Here is a 27,092-nt window from a genome sequence, read left to right as displayed (position 1 = left end):
TTAAATAAATTAATAGATAAATAAACCCTTTAGCAACAATAAATATAAATCGATATCTCGTTTTAGCGCAAAAGGTTAACGTTGTGTATATTCTTGCTAAATAAGGTTCAAAGAAATAATGCTTGCTGACAAAATAACTGTCATAGGAGACGTAAATATGTGTCTAGATATCGTTATGAAAGACCAACTACATTTAAATTCCATACATTATTCAATTACGTAACTTAAAACGAACTTATTTCATTGACTAAAATGTATTATTGATATAAATGAGATAATTAATTCACAATACTGACGTCCATCCTGTTTTAACAATGCATTATTGTTATCCATTTGTTTGTGTTCATATTCTCTCACTGTACTGTTTACGAAAATAAACAATTGTCATTGCTGGACTTCTATTCTAGGTATCGGATACATGTGGGTGAGACTATATATATAGCTAGCTGAAAACGAATGAAATACGACAACAAATCAGAAATTAAAAATTTTAATGTAATAAAATGTATGAAAGACAACTTAAACAAGAGAAAAAATACTAAGTATTACATATGAGGTAACAACTTTTCAAGGTCACATACAGTAAGATTACAGTCCAGAACAGGTTTTAGTAAATAACTAGTAGACATTTCATTAAATCTACAAGTATTCTAATCCGAGTTCCATTATTACACATATAGCATTAATTTCTGGTTTATTTTTTCCATTTATCTAACATAAGGTTACTTTTTAATTTCTTGAACATAAATAAATACTCTACTTTGTCATAAGTTAAACTGATATGAAAATATGAATGATGTCAAATTATGCATTGAATGAGTTACCCTTTAATTAACCAGCTATGTACCGAGTAAGGACATATGACATAACATTCATAGTGGAACCATGCTCCAGTCTTCAGTAGTTCAAAATTCAGCATCCAAATAACAGCTAAAGATATAAAAAAAAAAAATGAAATTCTACAAAATCAAACAGGAAAAGCCAAATAAGACAATTACAGTAGATATTTAAGTATCAGACACTTCTGAGGGATATTTATAAGTAGTATATTCAACAAATAATACAAATCTTTTTCTAAACAATACATATACATGTATTACATGTAGTAGTAAGTATGGATAATAACAATTTATCAAAAATGGATCATTTTCCAGAGAATACACTTTAAGGCATAAGAACAACGGCAAAGTTAAGCAATCTACAGCTAATATTCAATGAGTTGTGACAAAGTACTTCTATTTATAGAAGACGAGGTTCACACAAACATACTGACACAGCACGCACAACAGGAATAGATGGACTTCATGTAATGAAGTTATACTATTGGTTGATTATAGTATCTGTTAAAATTTACATTTTATAACATTAAGATTCTGTATCAAGTCAGAAATTGAAGATTTATTGCACTATGTATTTTAAAATTGACCGTTTAAGGCCATTTTCAAATCCTTGGAAACAAAATAGAATTTTTTATTTTTAATTATATCAATGTCCTTCGATTTTGAAAAATGAAAAAAAAGTTTTGTTTTCTCCAAAATCCCAAAAGGCAATAGAACACCAAATATCTTGTGAAACATTCCAAATTAATACTACAGTGTGTATCACAGAAAAACTTAGAAAACAAATATGCTTACACTATCATAATTAAATTTTGTGTAATCCAAAAGAAGATTATAAACAAGTGTTTTTTTTATTTAAGAGCATTGCAAATATATCTAAGTCTTTTTTTAGGCCTCTATAGATGAATGTCTATAAACTGACTTTATCCATATTTGAGTAACACAACATTTCCACAGAGAATACACATATGTACATTTATAAATATTTTTTACAGAGTAAATGACAAGGCAGCAACTGCTTGATGATTTAAGTCACTTTGAAATTATTAACAACATCAACTGGATGAACGAAATTAATACAAGGCTCTGAATCCATTTCCTCCATAGCCAACATTCAGCTCTATTTCCATCTTATATGGATGTTTTAGAAATATGTTTTATTTCACCTAGGTACTTAGTTTTACACTGATTTTATATTTTTTAAAAACAGAATATCAAATTTATCTCAAATTCAAATTCCATGAGACTTTTGAACTTCAGCTCACAAAACATTAATACAAGGTTTAGTGTTTTCCACTTTATCTTTGAATTTGATTTTCATTTCTATCAGATAAATGCCAGGAATATTCACTCTGTTTTACAAAGCCAGGGAGTTCATTTGACCTGTTTAAGCAGCTTCACTCTCTGGTTATCTTATATACTTGTGACCAGATATTGCTGTCGACTGGTCTGCAGGTCATTGATACCAAGCGATTCTGGCCCACAGCGATTCGCTGGGTCTGGACCAGTGGCCCCTTGGGCCCCGACGACTCTGGATCGATCCGGTCCTTGTCGATTGGTGAGGTTTGGGCCATGGACTAATGTATATTCCGAACTGTTCAAAAACAAAATTGTTATAATTCAAAAGTTCTAAGATCAATTATTTCACTAAATGCTATTTTTTTTTTATCCAACTGTAAGGTTTTTAGGCATTATGATTAGTAAAGAAAAAAGGTGGAAGAAAAAGAATAAACATATTTATGATGACATATTTTTCTTAAGCTATAAACCAGCTGAGCTAAACATGAAACTGAACAAAGTCAAACTTAGATCTTAATGCAAAATTTCACCTTCAATATTGTTGTGGTGCATGAAAACCCAGATTTTCAAACAGGCCTTAACCCTGTAGCAATATATGCATGTTATATACCTCCATAGACAGAACCAAGTGTTTTGATCAGATAAAAATAACTAAGCTGGGACATGGAACAGTGAAATTGATATATTCTAGCTAAAATGAAATTAGCTCTCCATGTAAATTTCGGGTTACTGTCTGGTCACATCCTATAGCTATAGGTAGTGGGGCCTTCTATAATGTAGTGTACCATGTGACTTACAGAAGAAGTGACTTGTCTGGTCACATCCTATAGCTATAGGTAGTGGGGCCTTCTATAATACAATGTACAAGGTGACTTACAGAAGAAGTGACTTGTCTGGTCCCATCCTATAGCTATAGGTAGTGGGGCCTTCTATAATGTAGTGTATAATGTGACTTACAAAAGAAGTGACTTGTCTGGTCACATCCTATAGCTATAGGTAGTGGGGCCTTCTATAATACAATGAACAAGGTGACTTACAGAAGTGACTTATCTGGTCACATCCTATAGCTATAGGTAGTGGGGCCTTCTATAATGTAGTGTACAAGGTGACTTACAGAAGAAGTGACTTATCTGGTCACATCCTATAGCTATAGGTAGTGGGGCCTTCTATAATGTAGTGTATAATGTGACTTACAAAAGAAGTGACTTGTCTGGTCACATCCTATAGCTATAGGTAGTGGGGCCTTCTATAATACAATGAACAAGGTGACTTACAGAAGTGACTTATCTGGTCACATCCTATAGCTATAGGTAGTGGGGCCTTCTATAATGTAGTGTACAAGGTGACTTACAGAAGAAGTGACTTGTCTGGTCACATCCTATAGCTATAGGTAGTGGGGCCTTCTATAATGTAGTATACAATGTGACTTATAGAAGTGACTTATCTGGTCACATCCTATAGCTATAGGTAGTGGGGCCTTCTATAATGTAGTATACAATGTGACTTACAGAAGAAGTGACTTGTCTGGTCACATCCTATAGCGATAGGTAGTGGGGCCTTCTATAATACAATGTACACTGTGACTTACAGAAGAAGTGACTTGTCTGGTCACATCCTATAGCTATAGGTAGTGGAGCCTTCTATAATACAATGTACAAGGTGACTTACAGAAGAAGTGACCTGTCTGGTCACATCCTATAGCTATAGGTAGTGTGGCCTTCTATAATGTAGTATACAATGTGACTTACAGAAGAAGTGACCTGTCTGGTCACATCCTATAGCTATAGGTAGTGGGGCCTTCTATAATACAATGTACAATGTGACTTACAGAAGAAGTGACTTGTCTGGTCACATGTTATAGCTATAGGTAGTGGGGCCTTCTATAATACAATGTACAATGTGACTTACAGAATAAGTGACCTGTCTGGTCACATCCTATAGCTATAGGTAGTGGGGCCTTCTATAATGTAGTGTACAATGTGACTTACAGAAGAAGTGACTTGTCTGGTCACATCCTATAGCTATAGGTAGTGGGGCCTTCTATAATGTAGTGTACAAGGTGACTTACAGAAGAAGTGACCTGTCTGGTCACATCCTATAGCTATAGGTAGTGGGGCCTTCTATAATACAATGTACAATGTGACTTACAGAATAAAGTGACCTGTCTGGTCACATCCTATAGCTATAGGTAGTAGGGCCTTCTATAATGTAGTGTACAATGTGACTTACAGAAGAAGTGAGTTGTCTGGCCTCATCCTATAGCTATAGGTAGTGGGGCCTTCTATAATACAATGTACAATGTGACTTACAGAAGAAGTGACTTGTCTGGTCACATCCTATAGCTATAGGTAGTGGGACCTTCTATAATGTAGTGTACAATGTGACTTACAGAAGAAGTGACTTATCTGGTCACATCCTATAGCTATAGGTAGTGGGGCCTTCTATAATACAATGTACAATGTGACTTACAGAAGAAGTGACTTATCTGGTCACATCCTATAGCTATAGGTAGTGGGACCTTCTATAATGTAGTGTACAATGTGACTTACAGAAGAAGTGACTTATCTGGTCACATCCTATAGCTATAGGTAGTGGGACCTTCTATAATACAATGTACAATGTGACTTACAGAAGAAGTGACCTGTCTGGTCACATCCTATAGCTATAGGTAGTGGGGCCTTCTATAATACAATGTACAATGTGACTTACAGAAGAAGTGACTTGTCTGGTCACATGTTATAGCTATAGGTAGTGGGGCCTTCTATAATACAATGTACAATGTGACTTACAGAATAAAGTGACCTGTCTGGTCACATCCTATAGCTATAGGTAGTGGGGCCTTCTATAATGTAGTGTACAATGTGACTTACAGAAGAAGTGACTTGTCTGGTCACATCCTATAGCTATAGGTAGTGGGGCCTTCTATAATGTAGTGTATAATGTGACTTACAGAAGAAGTGAGTTGTCTGGCCTCATCCTATAGCTATAGGTAGTGGGGCCTTCTATAATACAATGTACAATGTGACTTACAGAAGAAGTGACTTATCTGGTCACATCCTATAGCTATAGGTAGTGGGGCCTTCTATAATGTAGTGTACAATGTGACTTACAGAAGAAGTGACTTGTCTGGTCACATCCTATAGCTATAGGTAGTGGGGCCTTCTATTATACAATGTACAATGTGACTTCCAGAAGAAGTGACTTGTCTGGTCACATCCTATAGCTATAGGTAGTGGGGCCTTCTATAATGTAGTGTACAATGTGACTTACAGAAGAAGTGACTTATCTGGTCCCATCCTATAGCTATAGGTAGTGGGGCCTTCTATAATGTAGTGTATAATGTGACTTACAAAAGAAGTGACTTGTCTGGTCACATCCTATAGCTATAGGTAGTGGGGCCTTCTATAATACAATGAACAAGGTGACTTACAGAAGTGACTTATCTGGTCACATCCTATAGCTATAGGTAGTGGGGCCTTCTATAATGTAGTGTACAAGGTGACTTACAGAAGAAGTGACTTGTCTGGTCACATCCTATAGCTATAGGTAGTGGGGCCTTCTATAATGTAGTATACAATGTGACTTACAGAAGAAGTGACCTGTCTGGTCACATCCTATAGCTATAGGTAGTGGGGCCTTCTATAATACAATGTACAATGTGACTTACAGAAGAAGTGACTTGTCTGGTCACATGTTATAGCTATAGGTAGTGGGGCCTTCTATAATACAATGTACAATGTGACTTACAGAATAAAGTGACCTGTCTGGTCACATCCTATAGCTATAGGTAGTGGGGCCTTCTATAATGTAGTGTACAATGTGACTTACAGAAGAAGTGACTTGTCTGGTCACATCCTATAGCTATAGGTAGTGGGGCCTTCTATAATGTAGTGTACAAGGTGACTTACAGAAGAAGTGACCTGTCTGGTCACATCCTATAGCTATAGGTAGTGGGGCCTTCTATAATACAATGTACAATGTGACTTACAGAAGAACTGACCTGTCTGGTCACATCCTATAGCTATAGGTAGTAGGGCCTTCTATAATGTAGTGTACAATGTGACTTACAGAAGAAGTGAGTTGTCTGGCCTCATCCTATAGCTATAGGTAGTGGGGCCTTCTATAATACAATGTACAATGTGACTTACAGAAGAAGTGACTTGTCTGGTCACATCCTATAGCTATAGGTAGTGGGGCCTTCTATAATGTAGTGTACAAGGTGACTTACAGAAGAAGTGACTTGTCTGGTCACATCCTATAGCTATAGGTAGTGGGGCCTTCTATAATGTAGTGTACAATGTGACTTACAGAAGAAGTGACTTGTCTGGTCACATCCTATAGCTATAGGTAGTAGGGCCTTCTATAATGTAGTGTACAATGTGACTTACAGAAGAAGTGACTTGTCTGGTCACATGCTATAGCTATAGGTAGTGGGGCCTTCTATAATGTAGTGTACAATGTGACTTACAGAAGAAGTGACTTGTCTGGTCACATCCTATAGCTATAGGTAGTGGGGCCTTCTATAATACAATGTACAAGGTGACTTACAGAAGAAGTGACTTGTCTGGTGACATCCTATAGCTATAGGTAGTGGGGCCTTCTATAATGTAGTGTACAATGTGACTTACAGAAGAAGTGACTTGTCTGGTCACATCCTATAGCTATAGGTAGTGGGACCTTCTATAATGTAGTGTACAATGTGACTTACAGAAGAAGTGACTTATCTGGTCACATCCTATAGCTATAGGTAGTTGGGCCTTCTATAATACAATGTACAATGTGACTTACAGAAGAAGTGACCTGTCTGGTCACATCCTATAGCTATAGGTAGTGGGGCCTTCTATAATACAATGTACAATGTGACTTACAGAAGAAGTGACTTGTCTGGTCACATCCTATAGCTATAGGTAGTGGGGCCTTCTATAATACAATGTACAATGTGACTTACAGAAGAAGTGACCTGTCTGGTCACATCCTATAGCTATAGGTAGTGGGGCCTTCTATAATGTAGTGTACAATGTGACTTACAGAAGAAGTGACTTGTCTGGTCACATCCTATAGCTATAGGTAGTGGGGCCTTCTATAATGTAGTGTACAATGTGACTTACAGAAGAAGTGACTTGTCTGGTCACATGTTATAGCTATAGGTAGTGGGGCCTTCTATAATGTAGTGTACAATGTGACTTACAGAAGAAGTGACTTGTCTGGTCACATCCTATAGCTATAGGTAGTGGGGCCTTCTATAATGTAGTGTACAATGTGACTTACAGAAGAAGTGACTTGTCTGGTCACATCCTATAGCTATAGGTAGTGGGGCCTTCTATAATGTAGTGTACAATGTGACTTACAGAAGAAGTGACTTATCTGGTCACATCCTATAGCGATAGGTAGTGGGGCCTTCTATAATACAATGTACAAGGTGACTTACAGAAGAAGTGACTTGTCTGGTCACATCCTATAGCTATAGGTAGTGGGACCTTCTATAATGTAGTGTACAATGTGACTTACAGAAGAAGTGACTTATCTGGTCACATCCTATAGCTATAGGTAGTGGGACCTTCTATAATACAATGTACAATGTGACTTACAGAAGAAGTGACCTGTCTGGTCACATCCTTAGCTATAGGTAGTTGGGCCTTCTATAATACAATGTACAAGGTGACTTACAGAAGAAGTGACTTGTCTGGTCACATCCTATAGCTATAGGTAGTGGGGCCTTCTATAATGTAGTGTACAAGGTGACTTACAGAAGAAGTGACTTGTCTGGTCACATCCTATAGCTATAGGTAGTGGGGCCTTCTATAATGTAGTGTACAAGGTGACTTACAGAAGAAGTGACCTGTCTGGTCACATCCTATAGCTATAGGTAGTGGGGCCTTCTATAATGTAGTGTATAATGTGACTTACAGAAGAAGTGACTTGTCTGGTCACATCCTATAGCTATAGGTAGTGGGGCCTTCTATAATACAATGAACAAGGTGACTTACAGAAGAAGTGACTTGTCTGGTCACATCCTATAGCTATAGGTAGTGGGGCCTTCTATAATACAATGTACAATGTGACTTACAGAAGAAGTGACTTGTCTGGTCACATCCTATAGCTATAGGTAGTGGAGCCTTCTATAATGTAGTGTACAATGTGACTTACAGAAGAAGTGACTTGTCTGGTCACATCCTATAGCTATAGGTAGTGGGGCCTTCTATAATGTAGTGTACAAGGTGACTTACAGAAGAAGTGACCTGTCTGGTCACATCCTATAGCTATAGGTAGTGGGGCCTTCTATAATGTAGTGTATAATGTGACTTACAGAAGAAGTGACTTGTCTGGTCACATCCTATAGCTATAGGTAGTGGGGCCTTCTATAATACAATGAACAAGGTGACTTACAGAAGAAGTGACTTATCTGGTCACATCCTATAGCTATAGGTAGTGGGGCCTTCTATAATGTAATGTACAATGTGACTTACAGAAGAAGTGACTTGTCTGGTCACATCCTATAGCTATAGGTAGTGGGGCCTTCTATAATGTAGTGTACAATGTGACTTACAGAAGAAGTGACTTGTCTGGTCACATCCTATAGCTATAGGTAGTGTGGCCTTCTATAATGTAGTGTACAATGTGACTTACAGAAGAAGTGACTTGTCTGGTCACATCCTATAGCTATAGGTAGTGGGGCCTTCTATAATACAATGTACACTGTGACTTACAAAAGAAGTGACTTGTCTGGTCACATCCTATAGCTATAGGTAGTGGGGCCTTCTATAATGTAGTGTACAATGTGACTTACAGAAGAAGTGACTTATCTGGTCACATGTTATAGCTATAGGTAGTGTGGCCTTCTATAATGTAGTGTACAATGTGACTTACAGAAGAAGTGACTTGTCTGGTCACATCCTATAGCTATAGGTAGTAGGGTTTTCTATAATACAATGTACAATGTGACTTACAGAAGAAGTGACTTATCTGGTCACATCCTATAGCTATAGGTAGTGGGGCCTTCTATAATGTAGTGTATAATGTGACTTACAGAAGAAGTGACTTGTCTGGTCACATCCTATAGCTATAGGTAGTGGGGCCTTCTATAATACAATGTACAATGTGACTTACAGAAGAAGTGACTTGTCTGGTCACATCCTATAGCTATAGGTAGTGGGGCCTTCTATAATGTAGTGTACAATGTGACTTACAGAAGAAGTGACTTGTCTGGTCACATCCTATAGCTATAGGTAGTGGGGCCTTCTATAATACAATGAACAAGGTGACTTACAGAAGTGACTTATCTGGTCACATCCTATAGCTATAGGTAGTTGGGCCTTCTATAATGTAGTGTCAATGTGACTTACAGAAGTGACTTATCTGGTCACATCCTATAGCTATAGGTAGTGGGGCCTTCTATAATGTAGTGTATAATGTGACTTACAGAAGTGACTTGTCTGGTCACATCCTATAGCTATAGGTAGTGTGGCCTTCTATAATGTAGTGTCAATGTGACTTACAGAAGTGACTTGTCTGGTCACATCCTATAGCTATAGGTAGTTGGGCCTTCTATAATGTAGTGTACAAGGTGACTTACAGAAGAAGTGACTTGTCTGGTCACATCCTATAGCTATAGGTAGTGGGGCCTTCTATAATGTAGTGTACAAGGTGACTTACAGAAGAAGTGACTTGTCTGGTCCCATCCTATAGCTATAGGTAGTGGGGCCTTCTATAATGTAGTATACAATGTGACTTATAGAAGAAGTGACTTGTCTGGTCACATCCTATAGCTATAGGTAGTGGGGCCTTCTATAATACAATGTACAAGGTGACTTACAGAAGAAGTGACTTGTCTGGTCACATTCTATAGCTATAGGTAGTGGGGCCTTCTATAATGTAGTGTACAATGTGACTTATAGAAGAAGTGACTTGTCTGGTCACATCCTATAGCTATAGGTAGTGGGGCCTTCTATAATGTAGTATACAATGTGACTTATAGAAGAAGTGACTTGTCTGGTCACATCCTATAGCTATAGGTAGTGGGGCCTTCTATAATGTAGTATACAATGTGACTTATAGAAGAAGTGACTTGTCTGGTCACATCCTATAGCTATAGGTAGTGGGGCCTTCTATAATACAATGAACAAGGTGACTTACAGAAGTGACTTATCTGGTCACATCCTATAGCTATAGGTAGTTGGGCCTTCTATAATGTAGTGTCAATGTGACTTACAGAAGTGACTTATCTGGTCACATCCTATAGCTATAGGTAGTGGGGCCTTCTATAATGTAGTGTATAATGTGACTTACAGAAGTGACTTGTCTGGTCACATCCTATAGCTATAGGTAGTGTGGCCTTCTATAATGTAGTGTCAATGTGACTTACAGAAGTGACTTGTCTGGTCACATCCTATAGCTATAGGTAGTGGGGCCTTCTATAATGTAGTGTACAATGTGACTTATAGAAGAAGTGACTTGTCTGGTCACATCCTATAGCTATAGGTAGTGGGGCCTTCTATAATGTAGTGTATAATGTGACTTACAGAAGAAGTGACTTGTCTGGTCCCATCCTATAGCTATAGGTAGTGGGGCCTTCTATAATGTAGTGTACAATGTGACTTATAGAAGAAGTGACTTGTCTGGTCACATCCTATAGCTATATGTAGTGGGGCCTTCTATAATACAATGTACAATGTGACTTACAGAATAAAGTGACCTGTCTGGTCACATCCTATAGCTATAGGTAGTGGGGCCTTCTATAATGTAGTATACAATGTGACTTATAGAAGAAGTGACTTGTCTGGTCACATCCTATAGCTATAGGTAGTGGGGCCTTCTATAATACAATGAACAAGGTGACTTACAGAAGTGACTTATCTGGTCACATCCTATAGCTATAGGTAGTGGGGCCTTCTATAATGTAGTGTATAATGTGACTTACAGAAGAAGTGACTTGTCTGGTCACATCCTATAGCTATAGGTAGTGGGGCCTTCTATAATACAATGTATAATGTGACTTACAGAAGAAGTGACTAGTCTGGTCACATCCTATAGCTATAGGTAGTGGGGCCTTCTATAATGTAGTATACAATGTGACTTATAGAAGAAGTGACTTGTCTGGTCACATCCTATAGCTATAGGTAGTGGGGCCTTCTATAATACAATGTACAATGTGACTTACAGAAGAAGTGACTTGTCTGGTCACATCCTATAGCTATAGGTAGTGGGGCCTTCTATAATACAATGTACAATGTGACTTACAGAAGAAGTGACTTATCTGGTCCCATCCTCAAGTCTGAGTTAGGACCATTAGTCTGGGTCCTATATGTGGAGTCCGTCCTTGGTTGGTGGGTGATAACCTGTTGTCTTGGCCGTGTGTGTCTATAATAAAACAAAGAGCAATTTAATCATCTAAAAATAAAATGTTTTACTCATCTCAAGGATATTTATGAATACCTGTATTACAACTTGTAAACATTTGCTGCTGTTTTTTTTTTAGTTTGGTTAAATCTATCTGAAGACTTTACTTAGTTTATCCGACTGGAAGTGCTAACAATAGACAATATGTGTCTGGAGATGAAGTCAATAAGTACATATATATTAAAGGAAAAATATATTAAAGGAAAAAAAAAATCACCATGGTCAAAAATAATTTTTTTTACTCATGTCTCCCAAATAAGCCATGGATTCCTTGTAGATAAAAGTATTTTGATAGAAAGCCATAAACTTTCACTTAGCTGGAGGCATAACTTCCATGAAACAAATAATGAAGTTATCAGTCACATGAGTCGTGCATTTTCCCTAAAGCCTACAAGTTCTGATGCAGAATGCCTACCTTTGACAGACTGTTTGAAAAGTTTTTCAAAATCGAAATAATTTTCGATTCATAAAATCTTAATACTTTTGTATAACTTTTACCTCATTGCATATTTAAGAGAAAGTAAAATGTGTTTAGGCACCATGGCTTGGAATGTTGCATACCTAGAGGTTACTCTGTTTAATCAATGCTTTGAAAAATATGTCACAAATATATCTAAGAAATAAGGCATGGAATCTATTCCAAGTCTCTGCTTATTTTCATCATTCCAGGGGCGTCCCATCCACAGCCCCAGGTGAAAATTGCACTATCGCTTATTTAGATAAGTAGGTAAATAAGCGAAAGTGCAATTCTCACCTGGGGCCGAGGATGAGGGCATGTTTACAGATACCTAAACCTGTTTGGTATGAGAGTAAACTTAACTATTATATGTAATTATTATAAATGTGTTTTTTTCAGAAATTCATCTTTTTAATTAAATCATCAATGCTATCAAGAATCAGATATTGTTTGCTTTACCAAAAGTACGCTTCTTTACACTCGTCACTTAAAATTACATACAATTTTATGCCATACCGCTTTGACAAATACCATTTGTTGATTCATCATAAATATCTTGTGACATGGATTGATCTACGCAATGGAAATCATAAACTCATTACAGCAATTAGCGACCCAGAATTTTCAAACTTGGTGGTTTCAGAAATGGCAGAATTTCAAGATGCAACCGTGGTGCAGTAAAATGAGACGCTGCCTGACACAGTCAGTGGTATTTTTGGAAATTAAACCAGCTGTAAACAGTGAAAAGGAACCAGTTCAGATTCTGCAAAAATAGGGCAGCCGCATGGTGAAACTGAAAATATTCATGCCACTAAGCTAAAGGTTGCCATATGATGATCTGAATCCCATAAATATAAATTAAAAAAGACATAAAGCAGCACTTTATAAAATGCATTACAGAACTTTTGACTGACATCTAAAAGGTTACAGCTAAAGGTTGCGAGACAATATGATTTTAATCCCATAAACAAAAATTGAAAAAAAAGAAGATATTAAGCATCACTCAAAAAAATGGATTACGAAACACTTGACTGCCATGCCATAACACTGGTACACTAAAAAAAAAGCAGAAGATGATCGTATCTAAATAACCAACAGATCTATATATGAGTACCAATCCATCCAAGTTCTACATTATTCAACATATACTGTATCTGTATTAAGCACTGAATTCATAAATAAAGGTGCTATTAACAAGTGTGTTGTATAATCATTTGAGATAACTGATGATAAACTCTGCCGGTCACATAGACCTGTGGGTCAGTGTTACCCTGTAGGATATGGTAAAATACTTATGTAAGTGACATCAGTTCAGAATACAAGCCTCTTTTGTCCTGCTCTTTCTAGATCATCAAGTATCTAAAATTTTCAAATTATTATCAATGATTTAATTATGGTGATAGGACCCCCCTCTTTCTGATTTCCTGTCTGGATTTTTACATTCCACTAGCCCTAGAAGGACAAAACAGTTGAATGATGTCCCTAGCATCACTGAGGAGTACTAGAGGGACGAAACAGTTGTATGATGTCCTAGCGTCATTGACAAGTCCTAGAAAGATGAAACAACTGCTACAGAGTATAGATTAATGACAATGGCATTTTGATAATGGATCACATATCTCTAGTATAATATCAATATAAGCTATTTTGGAGTTGATTGTCAACCCTCATTTAATGAATTTCTTTGAGAACATCAACAAAACCAAGGTTGAAAAGCAGACAACAGAGAGCACATGCTTCTAGCCATACAACATTGCCCTGACCTGGGAGAGCTAGCTCTGGGCATATTCTGACAGCAGACGGTCACTAGATTTGTGAGAATGTTGGCCCTTGTTAATAGTCTCTCACTCATTCTGAACAGTGAGGCAAAAAAGCATATTTGTTTTAATACCTGTTATAAACATTGTGATTTGCAGTTTTGAAAATATGGCTAGATCAACATGGCATCACTGACAATATGAATTCCATTGCCTCAGGGCCTAATTGGAAATGCAATTTAGTATTCATTGTGGATGATTTTGTGTTCGGAATTAATGTTCAAAAACACCTTGTACTTTCGTGAGAATTAAAATTAAAAAAAACAAGAGATCCCAGAGGGATCTTGGCGCCCACCATTGAATGATCTTTATAGGTTCCATGTCAGATTGATCTTTTCTCTACTTGTCAAAATCCAAGATGGCTGCCTGTCGGCCATGTTGTTTTCTGATTAGTCTCAAAATGCAATATGCATAACTAGGCACCAAGGGAAACTTACATATGAAATTTCAGAAAGATCCATTCAGTACATTCTCAGAAATAGCGATAACAAACTTCAATTGTCAAAATCCAAGATGGCTGCCTGTCGGCCATGTTGTTTTCCGATTGGTCTCAAATCACAATATGCATAACTAGGCACCAAGGGGAACCTACATATGAAATTTCAGAAAGATCCCTTCAGTACTTTCTCAGAAATAGCGATAACAAACTTCAATTGTCAAAATCCAAGATGGCTGCCTGTCGGCCATGTTGTTATCCGATTGGTCTCAAAACGCAATATGCATAACTACGCACCAAGGGGAACCTTCATATGAAATTTCAGAAAGATCCCTTTGGTACTTTCTGAGAAATAGCGATAACAAGAATTGTTTACGGACGGAGGGACAGACGGACGACGGACCACGGACGCAGGGCGATTTGAATAGCCCACCATCTGATGATGGTGGGCTAAAAAATGGTAGAATTAAGTCTTTGTACTTTCATGAGAATTAAAATTTTAAAAATGTTGGTAGAATTAGGATGTTGAAAATTCTTTTGCTATAACAGTGATCTCATTTATGACAGTAGTACTAAAATGTGTACTTGAGGGATGGTTGTGGATAATGTGAGCATTTCATGACTATCAGGTGAAAAAATTGAAAAAATCATGTTCAAAACATAAGAATATTGGAAATTCTATTTATAGTAAAAATGACCTAATTTCTGAACCCAAACAGTGCAAATGAATGGTTCATCATTGTCTTTCTCCTTAGATCTGACAGATTCAAACATAAGAATCTATAAACCTCTTGCTCCTCTGTTAGATTAGCAATTTGAAAAATATAACAGATAAACTCCATCTCTTTTACTTTTCGTATAGATCTTATTTGAATTTCATAAGGTACCATTCTCTTTTGATTCTAAATTAAATTACGTAAGTATTGTAATATAATGTATTTTTGTTGTATTATTAATGCACAAAAAACATAAATAGGGGTTAAACATAAGAATGTTGTAATAAGTATTATTGAAGACTTACTGAGTAACATGTGTTGGTTTCTTGTTCCTTTTCTGACCCTGATGGCTTGTCACGACAGATTTTGTACTTGTGGGATTAGTTGACTTTCTGGCAGTATTTCTCCTGTAAATAAACACACACAAGATGACAGAACAATTGTATTTGTACTGTTGTAATTGAAAGCGAATTTTTCATTTACTTACAATACTAATTCAAATGGATTTTCATGGAACTTGAAATAAATCATATTTTAACCCTGAGCTTATCCTTCAAAAAAACATTTGATTTAGAAAAGTTTTACGATGGATTGCAATTAGTCCACAAAACTACTGAATTTACACCATTAATTTATACTAACACAGGTGAAGGTCGTTCATCATAGTCAAAGACAACAGGTTCCAGAGATGTAGATGCAGATGGCGTTGAAGCTCTACTTGACCTATAATATAAAATATGACAAATTTCAGAAAGTCAAACATTATGGACAGCATTATTTTATAAGCAACTTAACCCACATGTCAGAATTTATAAATTGGACAATCAGCTTTCCTAGCAATCTTTGACTTTTACCGTCTTGCAGGTAAGATGTTAGAAATGTACCTGCCGCCCCCATTGCATGACCATAAGAGGCGACTCAATCTGGGATATTATCTTTTTTTTCTTCATTTAAACAATACAACTTTCTTCTCTAGACATTGCCTCACTCTTGGCCTTTAGTTGAGCGTTTGCCCTGGTGCGGAAGGCTTTGGGTTTTTTCTTTACCACATCCAATCAGATTTTCGTGTTAACACCGTACCACCCGACCACCTTTTGATTATATCTTGTATGGCTTGAAACAGATTGTAATATTTGACATCCCGCTATCATCATTATCTTTAAGCTTTATGACTCTTTCATCATGTGTGTATCTTAAAATAGAATATATTATATTTGGATGACTCAGTACTTACATAGGACGTGTTTGTGCCTTGTTTTCTGCGTCTTTAGTTTCACCCCAGCCCTTCAGTACCATTCTGGCCTGCGACTCCTTGTATTCACAAACATCCAGTGCCATAGTCACTACCACACTGTTCAAATCGGGAAACTCTGACTTCAGTTGGGACACAACTATCAGAAAAAGACAATGAAATTTCCTATTTACATGGCAGAAACATGTCTATGTAATAGCTTAATGTTTATCAAAATTTTATTTTGGTACCTATCCTCTATCCGTAATAGATATTTCAAAACTTATACATGAATTGAAAAGTAAAAAGTAGAAGATATGTTATAATAACATCCATCAGCTACTTAAAAATATCAAAACTGACTTAATCTATCAGATGAAAAATACACTACATGTAAAAAATATGTACTTAACCAAGGGAGGTAATTGAACTATTAACCAATATTTTGAGGAGAAATAAGTGGTAATAATGATTATTTTGCTTGGTCCTAATCATATAATAGTTTCAATTCAATGTGTTATATTCAAGATATTATATGAAAATCATTAAACAATTGGCTTGGCTTTAATCGTCATCTTCTTTTAACAACGTTTTGAAATTCAGAACCAATATAACCCATTAGAAACAAATTGTAGTCAGTCTTTGTCAAAATTTAAGAAACATTGCATATCACTGATTTGTAATTTGAAGAACATAATGTCAAAATTTGATTTTTTTTGGTTGAATTTTGTTACAAATTAAATGCTAACTACTATTAATGTTGCTTTTTTTTCTGACACAGGGGTCATCTCCCTTGTATTGGATTTGAGCTGGAGTAATTCACACCTTTGCTTGCCAAGTGTGTTCAATATGATACTTTCCTTTTTAAGAATAGGAAGGTACTGGATCGAAATCCTTGGTAATCGAAGATGCATAACTTATCCCTTCTAGAGTTACTATAGAAATATTTTGTTTTTGTTTAACGTTCTATTAATAGCTCGGGTCATTTAAGGATGTGCCATGTTTGGAGGTGGAGGAAAGCTGGAGTACCCAGAGAAAAACCCCCAGCCTATGGGCAGTACCTGGCAAATGCACCACATAGGTTTCGAACTTGCAACCAAGAGGTGGAGGGCTAGTGATGATAAAGTGTTGGGACACTTTAGCCACTCGACCACTGCGAACACTTTTGGACATATATAAGACATACCCAAGTCATACATTATATACTTATTTGGAAGAAAAGAAAAAGAGAGAAAAAAGTGGGATTAAGATTAACCACGGCTATCATACTGTAAAATACATTGAAAGTTATGATTGGCATGGATCCATTTTGAACAAAACAAACAAATATTTTACAACATTATATGTGGTAAAAACAGCATCAATAGTAGTAAAAGTGTTCATACTTCTCTTCTTCTCAGCCTCTGATACTGGGGGTGAAGGAGTCGGAGTGGGAGCAGGTGAAGGTGACCTTGCGGGTGACCTTGATGGTGATTTTGCCTTGGCCTTCCCTTTAGCTGCTGATTTGGGCTTAGGTAGTGAATCATTGGTTCTATGAGGTGACTCAGTGGCCCCTTTTTGGTATCCCATTCTTGTGAGCATCACCCTTGACTCCTGCTCATCGAAGTTACACCTGCATGGCCAGGGTGATGTAGATAAAAAACATAATTTACTGATTATCCATGAAGACTAGATAGCTTATAAACAAAACAAGTGGTCATTTTACTTGTACATTAATTTATGATTTTATATTCATCAAACTAAGAAAAATGTTTTGTCTGTTTTAGTGAAACCACTTATATTGTGTACCACAAATTAAGTTTGTTCCTGTTTCACTTTTTATCAATAGTTTACATAGGTGGAGATAACTCTTCAATTTAAAAAAACCCCACTAAAAATCATAAAAAAAAAAAAAAATCAGACTTAGTCAATTTTACTTATGGAGGACAATGTTTATGAATTTTTTTTACCACAAATGAAGTTTGTTCTTGTTTCACTTTTTATCAATAGTTTACATAGGTGGAGATAACTCTTCAAATGTTTTTTTAAAAACTAAAAATTGTTAAAAAAAATAAAAAAAATATCAGACTTGGTCAACTATACTTAAGTATAGAAATTTGGAAATTTGACTGTATTTGCTGTTGTAGAGACAAAGACTGGACAAGTATTTATGGACCTCTTGATGAAGGGTTTTAATTAGAATGGTCCTATACTCTAAATGTTTTATACATACGCGCTGACAATGTCTTTGATAGTGTCCAAAGGAACTCGAGGATAGTCCTGGTGGATGTTTTCAGCCATGTTGTCATCCTGGAAAGAAATACAACAGAATCAAAATGTATCATGCTATACAATAATATGTCATTGTTATCACACTTGGAATATGCAAATACAGAAGAATCCATTACTAGTTGGCCAATCAATGAATAAGGTAAAAAAAACAAAACAAAAAAACTCTCTTTTTTTTAATTAGCGCCCCTGTGCACCCAACACCCAAACACACTCCACATAATCGTCATTATTGACGGAAGGGAGTCATTATAAGAAAAAGAAAACTCTATAGCTATATGTCAATTATTTATTACGACAGTAACAGGATCTGAGTGAGGCCTGTATTTTAATTCACTACGTATACATTCGTGTCAAGGCTTATCAGCCCAGGCCCCGATCATGCCATATTAAACAAGTGTATACCAACACTAGTACTGTATTCTGTATCTGTAGGTATCATATATAACGTTAGCCATGTAGCAATACACATGTAGTTAGTACATACAGAGACTGTCATTAGTTTGATTACAGCGACAATGTTACACTAATGTAATAAATGTATTCATGAACACAAATAGTTTCCAAGGACTGAAATCACATATGTAAACCTTTAATTCGAGCATGACCTATGCCCTGTACATACATTTATTAAAATCTAGATATATAGGAAAATTAACATGGCAAAACCAATGACACAACTCTCACTGCCATACTTACGACAACAAAGGTGGGCTCAGGCGAGATTCCCGACAACGCCCTGTTTTCATACAGGTTCTTTTGGGGAGGGAAGGCTGGTTGATTGGTCACCTTTTGGTTGAAGCGAGGATCCTGCCATGTTGTCTTTTTGGTTGCATGGTCGATGAAGAAACTGTAAAGAGAAGTTCAATTTCAAATTCCATGATGTATGCGTCGATATTAAAGAAGCTGCGTTCATGCTGCACATATAACTAAATTATAGAAATTAAGGACAAGATGGAAAGACAGATATTTTAGAAGATACAATCGTATTGTGAAATACCTGTACCGTATGTACGTAATGTTTTTGTTGTTTACAGTGATATTATAATTAGCATTACAGTAAATTGGTGGTTGCCATTAGCAAATGTTCATAAAAAGCAGTCATGTAGATTTGTGTTTGGTAGCCTACTTACTACGCCCGTTGATTGGCGTCCCAGCGACCTTCCCATCCCGGGGGTAAGGGTGGAATCCACTTGGTGACATTTGGGTTGGCCATCTTGTTACGAAACTGTAATGATAACACGTCTTTAGATACATAACAATCTGTGTGTCAAACGGAGGAATGACGACTACGACTGGGTTCATGTGGATGTGGTCATACTGAGTGCATTCGTACCGCGATACAAGGGAAATAACTCAAATGCTTTAAAATGTTTAATAAGGATTTTTTTGACGTTCTATCAATAAGAGTTTAAACAACATATATTACAAACTCCTGCATGTAGTCTAACATTTAATAAAATGATATAGACTAGCCTTGTGGTGCAATTAATTACATGCACGTGAGCTAACGGACAGGCATGTGGTACTATCCTGTAAAATCTTGTCTTATGAAGTTACTGAATGGTAGCCACACAGGATATGTGTCTTTAAAAAATATTTTTGTAAATTTGATAAAAGTTGATATGAACGCAAACTGACCTATTTATGTTCTTCCTCCCACCCACCAGCTCTATCTTAAAAGTTTCATAGACTAAGCTTACGGAGCTGTTCGTTTATGCGGACAAACCGATTCGTCATTTTTTAAATGTAATATTTCAAACATATATCTTGACGGACCTGTAGATGTTAATACAGGTTTTGGAAGTCTTTGTCAAGGCTCGTCTGAAAACAATATAAAATCACCAGGTTCGTCTTTATTTCATAAACGAACAACACCGTTCCAACTGGTCCAACCGTTTGGACCTCAAAAACGAAAACGGCCCAAGGGTAAAATAGCAAAGCAGTAAACTCAGTTGCACAGTTTCAATGGCTGCCTACACCACTTCAGTTTAAAACAAGAGGCCAAGGGCCACGTAGTTCTCTGGGCATGCTATTAGTATTCAATTCATTGTTGTCAATTTTCTTGCATTTGGTAATTATAGTTTGTTTGTCTGAACGCTGCAGCCTTATAGTTGACCAATGAAGAGGCCATTGTATAGGGCCTAGATACTTTTGCAATTGAACTTTAATCCAGCATTTATTATACTTTCATTTAGGGCATATGCGGGTCAAAATGGCCTTAGAAATCGACAAGCCGTCAAACAATTTTGTTTTAATGCGCAACGAGGGCTTGTCGTTGTTTCTTTACTCATTTTCCTCCCCTGTAGGTGCATAGGTGCATGTAGCTATATAGGGCGTGATAATTAATATGCCCGCTGCCAACATTTCATGATTGTACAAGAGGCCCATATGACCTGTATCACTCACCTGGTTATTTAAGAAATTACATTTTAAATGATTTAAATCAAAAGTTACCTAAAGTGCATATAATCTGTGCATCTAGACCCATTTTTTGTAAGTATATGACTAAATGGAGCCATTTTGGCACTGCCCTTGGGGCCCTTAGGTTGTCGACCCCATTAAATTGAATCAGTCACCTAGTGATGTTATCTTTGTAACATGAGCGATTATATATGGTAATATCCATAGTCAGGAAAGTGGTGTGAAATTCCTTTCCGATTAAAACACACAATCTGAAATTTACTGAAAATATCGCTGTTGAGATCTTGTCGTGTGTGCTATTCATTTAATGTGATGACACAATCTAATTCAGATCCTTATTACCACTCCGTTTTTTAAGAGGATCTGACGACATCCAGGTAACCTTTACGATTAACAAATCAAATTACTGCCTTCATAATCTTGAAGATAAATTTAATATGTGCGAACTAGCATGACTAATTTGCATAACTTGCGTACGCAGATCTGGTACAACCAACATCGCAACTGTAAACGATCTTTTACAGTGCAGCCCTTACGACTTTCTCAGCTAAAGTTCCAAAAAAATTAAATATTGCCTAGGCAAAAATAATTTTTCCTCGATTTTTGCCTAGGCAATAATCGAAACAAAATTATTTTTGCCTAGGCAAAAATCGAATACTGCCTAGAGTGAAATATTTTTGCCTAAGCAATATTTTATTTTTGCCTAGGCAAAAATATTTAATTATGACAGCCTTCCCGCGCCATAAGAAATGAACACAATCTTTCCCAACTTATCACAGACCTTATCTTCAATAAATCGATTTGTATGCGATAGATTATAATATTCTATCTAGGCATAGCAAATTTAGTCAAACCGATTGTTTAGGCAACTGATATTTATGGTCCTCGATCATGGCTGTAATTCAGGGAAATATAAGGGACATACACGGAGAAAATGACGGAACTTTCTAATAAAGGACAAACATGTACATAGAGAAAATGATGTAACTATCTTATAAGGGACATACACAGATAAAATGATGTAACTATCTTATAAGGGACATAGACGGGGAAAATGATGTTACTATCTTATAAGGGACATACATAGATAAAATGATGTAACTATCTTATAAGGGACATAGACGGGGAAAATGATGTAACTATCTTTTAAGGGACATAGACGGGGGAAATGATGTAACTATCTTATAAGGGACATAGACGGGGGAAATGATGTAACTATCTTATAAGGGACATACACAGATAAAATGATGTAACTATCTTATAAGAGACATACACAGATAAAATGATGTAACTATCTTATAAGGGACATACATAGATAAAATGATGTAACTATCTTATAACGGGGACATACATAGAGAAAATGATGTAACTATCTTATAACGGGGACATACATAGAGAAAATGATGTAACTATCTTAAAAGGGACATACATAGAGAAAATGATGTAACTATCTTAAAAGGGACACACACAGAGAAGATTTTAAGAGACTTTATACTTTATACAAAGACAATGGGGTACAAATATTTGCAGACATTTTCACTTCCAATCCCCCATGTATGCCACAGTTGACACTCTGTTGAATGTCTTGTAAATGTCACAGAAAACTAGACAGTAGCGGTTTCCCACATTCTGTTATAGATTAACAGTAATATTCCCTGATTGGAAACCTGACTGATATCTATATAAATGGGAAATGCCAACGAAATAATTCTGCAAAAGAAGAGATATTGTGTCGGTGAAGGGTTTGTACGATGTACATCAAGGTATTGTTTTGAATATGGTTTCGGTGATTTTAAGCTGATGCCCTGTTTTTCTTTTTTGACTAGTTGCAGTTAACGTGAAAATTCAAATAAAATGTAAAAAGAATAGAAATAATCAATACTACATACATTGAGTGCTGACTGTAGTTCGTCTCCGTTTTCGTGGGGCGGTTGGAGTGTCCGGCGGAGATAATTGTCGGGATTAGTATATAGAGGTACTGACTTGGGTAGGGATTAGTACTGGGGAGGGGTGAACTGTACTTAGTCTACCTGAGGGGACAAAACAAGAGTTATCTCCTACATTTTTGTCAGGGAATGAAGTAAAATTCAATTCATCCCAGTACTTCACTTTTATTTCTTGAAACAAAATTAATATATGAATGTTTAGAATACTCTGAAACGTATTTAAACAAATTTGTTGAACATGAAACGGCTGCAGCGATATAAAAATATATCGAAAATATATGTACATATAGGAAAATCGATTTCCTTTGGTATAAATGTGTAGGTTTTTGCAAGAACAACTGCACTTTTATTTTCAAGCACAGGTGCGAATATGTACCGCTGTGTAATCAAAGGTCCCCTAAGCCCTAATTGGCCTTTCCTATGCTTGACGTGATGCAAATGTAAGGTGATGCAGTGTACTAACACTGTGATACAGTATTGGTACATTGTATCACAGTGTTAGTACACCGTATCATCTACAATCTACTTTTACATATCATCCATTGAATGAAGGCAGCCATTGGAGTTCCTACTTAACTATTAAGTGGGTGTTTTTATTCATTGGAGATGTCCTGTAAGGAAAGGATGAGGATAAGAGTGTGAAACAGTCGCTGTTCGTTTGACAGTGACATTTATTATTTTCAACTCGTGTAACAAGAGGTACTATATACAATATATAATTGACGCCAAAACTTTCTAAATAATTTGATATTTCAAACAATATAGTCATAGTATACAGAAACAGCATGACATAATTATCACCATATTAAACAAGGCATAATCATACCTACAAATAACGGAATTTTTTTCACTAAAAATACTGCATATCCAGTCGAACAAGATCCTGGCGCGGAAAATGGACGACATCTCCAACCTCCGTTTGCTTTACTTTAACTTTTACTCATTTAGGATTCAAATTGCCTTGAAACTGTGAATTCCATGTATACATGTACATTAAACCGCATTCATTTAAAATGTTTTGTATAAAACCTAAAACTGTCAGGTTAATTAAGTGATTATCTATATGGTATGTAATCAGTACCAGCATAACTGGAAGGTCAAATGTTATTAGCAAGCTTTATACATTTACCAAAACTTGTCAATTCTTTAGGGCTATTTGTATAAAGCAATTCCTCTCATTTGTACACACTTGGATTTGTTACAAAATAACTTTTGGAGAATGTATTTCTTGAATTTGCAAAACAAGGCCACACTAATACAAAAAGGAACTCGTCTTCAATATCATTCATGTCACCTATATGACAAACTCTTTGGTGTCGCTGAATGTTATATCTACCCTTTTCAATATTTAGAGTGTGTGACGATAGTCGAATTTTAGTTATTTCTCTCAAGTATTCAACTGATATGGACTTTTTCAGATAATTCTGTAAACTACAACTGTTGTAAACATGTTGATATAAAATTCCTTTAGAGGAAAATATATTTTTTTCTACACACTCTTTCATATAAATCAAAACTTCTTTCCTTGAAGTTTTTATTTATATGAAAGAGTGTGTAAAATCTATTAAAGAATTAAACGATTTTGCACAAATATCTGGGCTCATGATCAATACACATAAAACACAGGTAATCTGGATTGGGAGTAAAAAATATAGTAATGAAACATATCTGCCTGATCTAAACCTACAATGGGGGAGGGAGAAATTTACACTGTTAGGAATATATTTTAGTGTCAACCTACATGAAATACCTAGACCTAATTTTGATAAAAATCTTATTAAACTAAAATCCATAATTAAAATTTGGAATAGAAGGATATTGACTCCTGTAGGTAAAATACACATTATTAAATCCCTCCTTATTTCTCTATTTAACCATTTGTTTATTTCACTCCCAAACCCCAGTACGGCCTTTTTGAAACAACTCAATACCATTATTTTTAATTTCTTATGGAATGGTAAAGCTGATAAGGTGAAGAGAAAAGTAATAACTAAGGAGTATTCAGAGGGTGGGTTGAAAATGATAAACATCTATGCCTTTGTTGATTCCCTTAAACTAGGATGGTCAAAAAGATTACTCCATAATACATGTATAAGAAAATGGCAGGTTCTATTCAACAATCTGTTTAACTGGAACTATTGCATAAATTTTGGGATTGATTATATACGGTTATGTCAAAAACAATGTAAAAATGAATTCTGGGCCGATGTTTTCAAAGCTTGGGAAAGATTATTGACATCAGAAACTAATACGAAACATCAACAACTCTCTTTTCTAAAAAGTCCACTATGGCATAATCCACATATTAGTACTGGTGGGCACTCTGTTTTCTATAAAGACTGGTTTAGGAAGGGTGTCCAAGTAGTTAATGATGTGTTAAAAGATTCGAATACTCTTTCTTTTCATACATTCAATGAATTTACTCAGAAATATAATATACGAACAAACTTTCTTAAATATCAGGGTGTTATTAATTCTATCCGTAAAAACTTCCATTTACAGGAGATCATAGATAAAGACCTGATATTACCATATATTCCACATAATATATATTTATTTCTCAAATCACAACAGGACCATAAAATTATATATAAAAGTCTTTCAAAAAATACAGAAATTGCTACAGGAAAAAAAAAGTGGAATGAAGTGTTTGATTTTACAGATTCAACATGGGCAAATATCTTTTCCATACCTTTTAAAGTAACAAATAACTCAAAACTTCAGTGGTTTCAATTTAGAATCTTGCACAATATTTTAACTCTAAATTCAGTTCTTTTTAAAGCAAACATTGTTACAAGTCCGTTGTGTACTTTTTGTAAATTTTACCCTGAAACAATAATTCATATTTTTTGGGAATGTGAAAAAGTTCAGTTCTTTTTGCAAAGTTTTGAATCACATCTCGATGCACTAGTTATCCCGTTCACTTTTTTTTTTTTTTTCATTTCAGAAATATTTTATTAACAATACAAATATAAATAAATACAAAGTATTGTCAAAAGAATAAGACAACAGGCGCAATGCCTATATCAGTCTTCTTCTATTACTTCCGGTTAGGCTTGGTAGAAAGATGATATGTTTCACTTTATTATTTCTACAGAAATTATATATCATTACATGTATAGTATCTAATTCAAAAAGGGATTACTGTAAGGAATCATATGTTCATCATGAAATTAAATAGAATAGGTGTTATAATTATAGAGATAACTACTATTCAAAATTACTTAGTAAGAAAACAAAACTATTATTTGATAAAGTGAAAACACAACATATTTCCACCAAGCCTAAAATGAAAAGTTATATGTAATGTAATAAACAACAATAACTCACTCACACACATTCATTCATACTTTCATACTAGAATGTTATAAGGATGAGTATTTAACATAACAAACTTGCTATAATAGTTGAGTAAATGTATATAATTGTATTACTACTTAAGACAGTATTACATATAGTTTCTTATTTATACACAGAAAAACGTTTTGAGGATATAATATATAAGTTTACATGATATAGAATAGAGATATTTAAATGATCAGGAGCATTAATGATGCCACACACTAGGCATTGAAGATTTATATAACCTAACAAGTTGTAGATGGATAGAATATGGTGCCTAGAATTGGAATACATGGGACATTGAAAGAAAAAATGCACTAAATCTTCACTAGGAGCACCACATACACAGGATGGGTTATCAATCAGGTGATCAAAATGTTTATCATAATTAAGGTCACTTTTAAAATTTCTAAGTTGGCATAAAATTATGTTAAGTTGTCTGGGAGCAGAATTAATGAAAAGTTCAGAAATAGTTATATCATTAGTAGTTTTTAACTTACATTTAAAAGAAGAAATTGTAATAGAGTCTCTAATGGAAATATCAAGTGAATTCCACATAGTCATAGTTGAAGGAAAAAAACTTTTCATGTAGCTATTAGTTCGTGACTGTGGTATATTAAATACTCTGTTATTTCTAAAGGTGTATATATTGTTTACATTTAAATATGGTTGTATAATATTAGAGAGATACAATGGAGTATAGTTATTAATAATTTTGAACATTAATACAAGTTTATGATTCTGTCTTCTTTTACTTAAAGGATCTAGTTGAGTTTCATTATATAAGATATGGTGAGAAGTACCTCTTCTGAGACCTGTTATTATACGCATGGCTTCCAGTTGAATAGATTCAAGAAGATCAGATTCGGCTTGAGTGCAATTGTCCCAAACTACATCAGCATATTCTAATATTGGTCTTAT

General features: G+C 35.5%; 1 protein-coding gene and 1 long non-coding RNA gene across 3 annotated transcripts; one reads left to right on the top strand and one right to left on the bottom strand.

Annotated features, from left to right (window-relative positions):
- Window positions 1–474: 474 nt before the first annotated feature.
- On the bottom strand, window positions 475–19,728 carry LOC117322078 (E3 ubiquitin-protein ligase Smurf1-like). Of its 2 annotated transcripts, XM_033876820.1 has the most exons (10): window positions 19,593–19,728; window positions 19,159–19,309; window positions 18,404–18,480; window positions 17,577–17,803; window positions 16,195–16,351; window positions 15,603–15,683; window positions 15,266–15,367; window positions 13,755–13,844; window positions 11,376–11,495; window positions 475–2,433 (listed from the first exon to the last, which is right to left on the bottom strand). In XM_033876820.1, exons 1-10 carry the CDS (start codon window positions 19,673–19,675, stop codon window positions 2,253–2,255), a joined length of 1,269 nt encoding a protein of 422 aa, XP_033732711.1. In that variant the 5' UTR covers window positions 19,676–19,728; the 3' UTR covers window positions 475–2,252. The 2 variants fall into 2 exon arrangements, with proteins under 2 accessions (XP_033732711.1, XP_033732712.1); XM_033876821.1 differs by lacking the exon at window positions 13,755–13,844.
- LOC117322079 lies at window positions 9,285–10,169 on the top strand. The gene is made up of 3 exons (XR_004531454.1): window positions 9,285–9,396; window positions 9,703–9,750; window positions 9,911–10,169. It is a non-coding gene; the product is annotated as an uncharacterized LOC117322079 (long non-coding RNA).
- Window positions 19,729–27,092: the final 7,364 nt, after the last annotated feature.

This window comes from Pecten maximus, chromosome 2, assembly GCF_902652985.1.
Source record: "Pecten maximus chromosome 2, xPecMax1.1, whole genome shotgun sequence".
Classification (NCBI taxonomy): Eukaryota; Metazoa; Mollusca; class Bivalvia; order Pectinida; family Pectinidae; genus Pecten; species Pecten maximus.
Note: the sequence above shows the minus strand (reverse complement) of the source record. Positions and strands in the feature narration are given on the sequence as shown.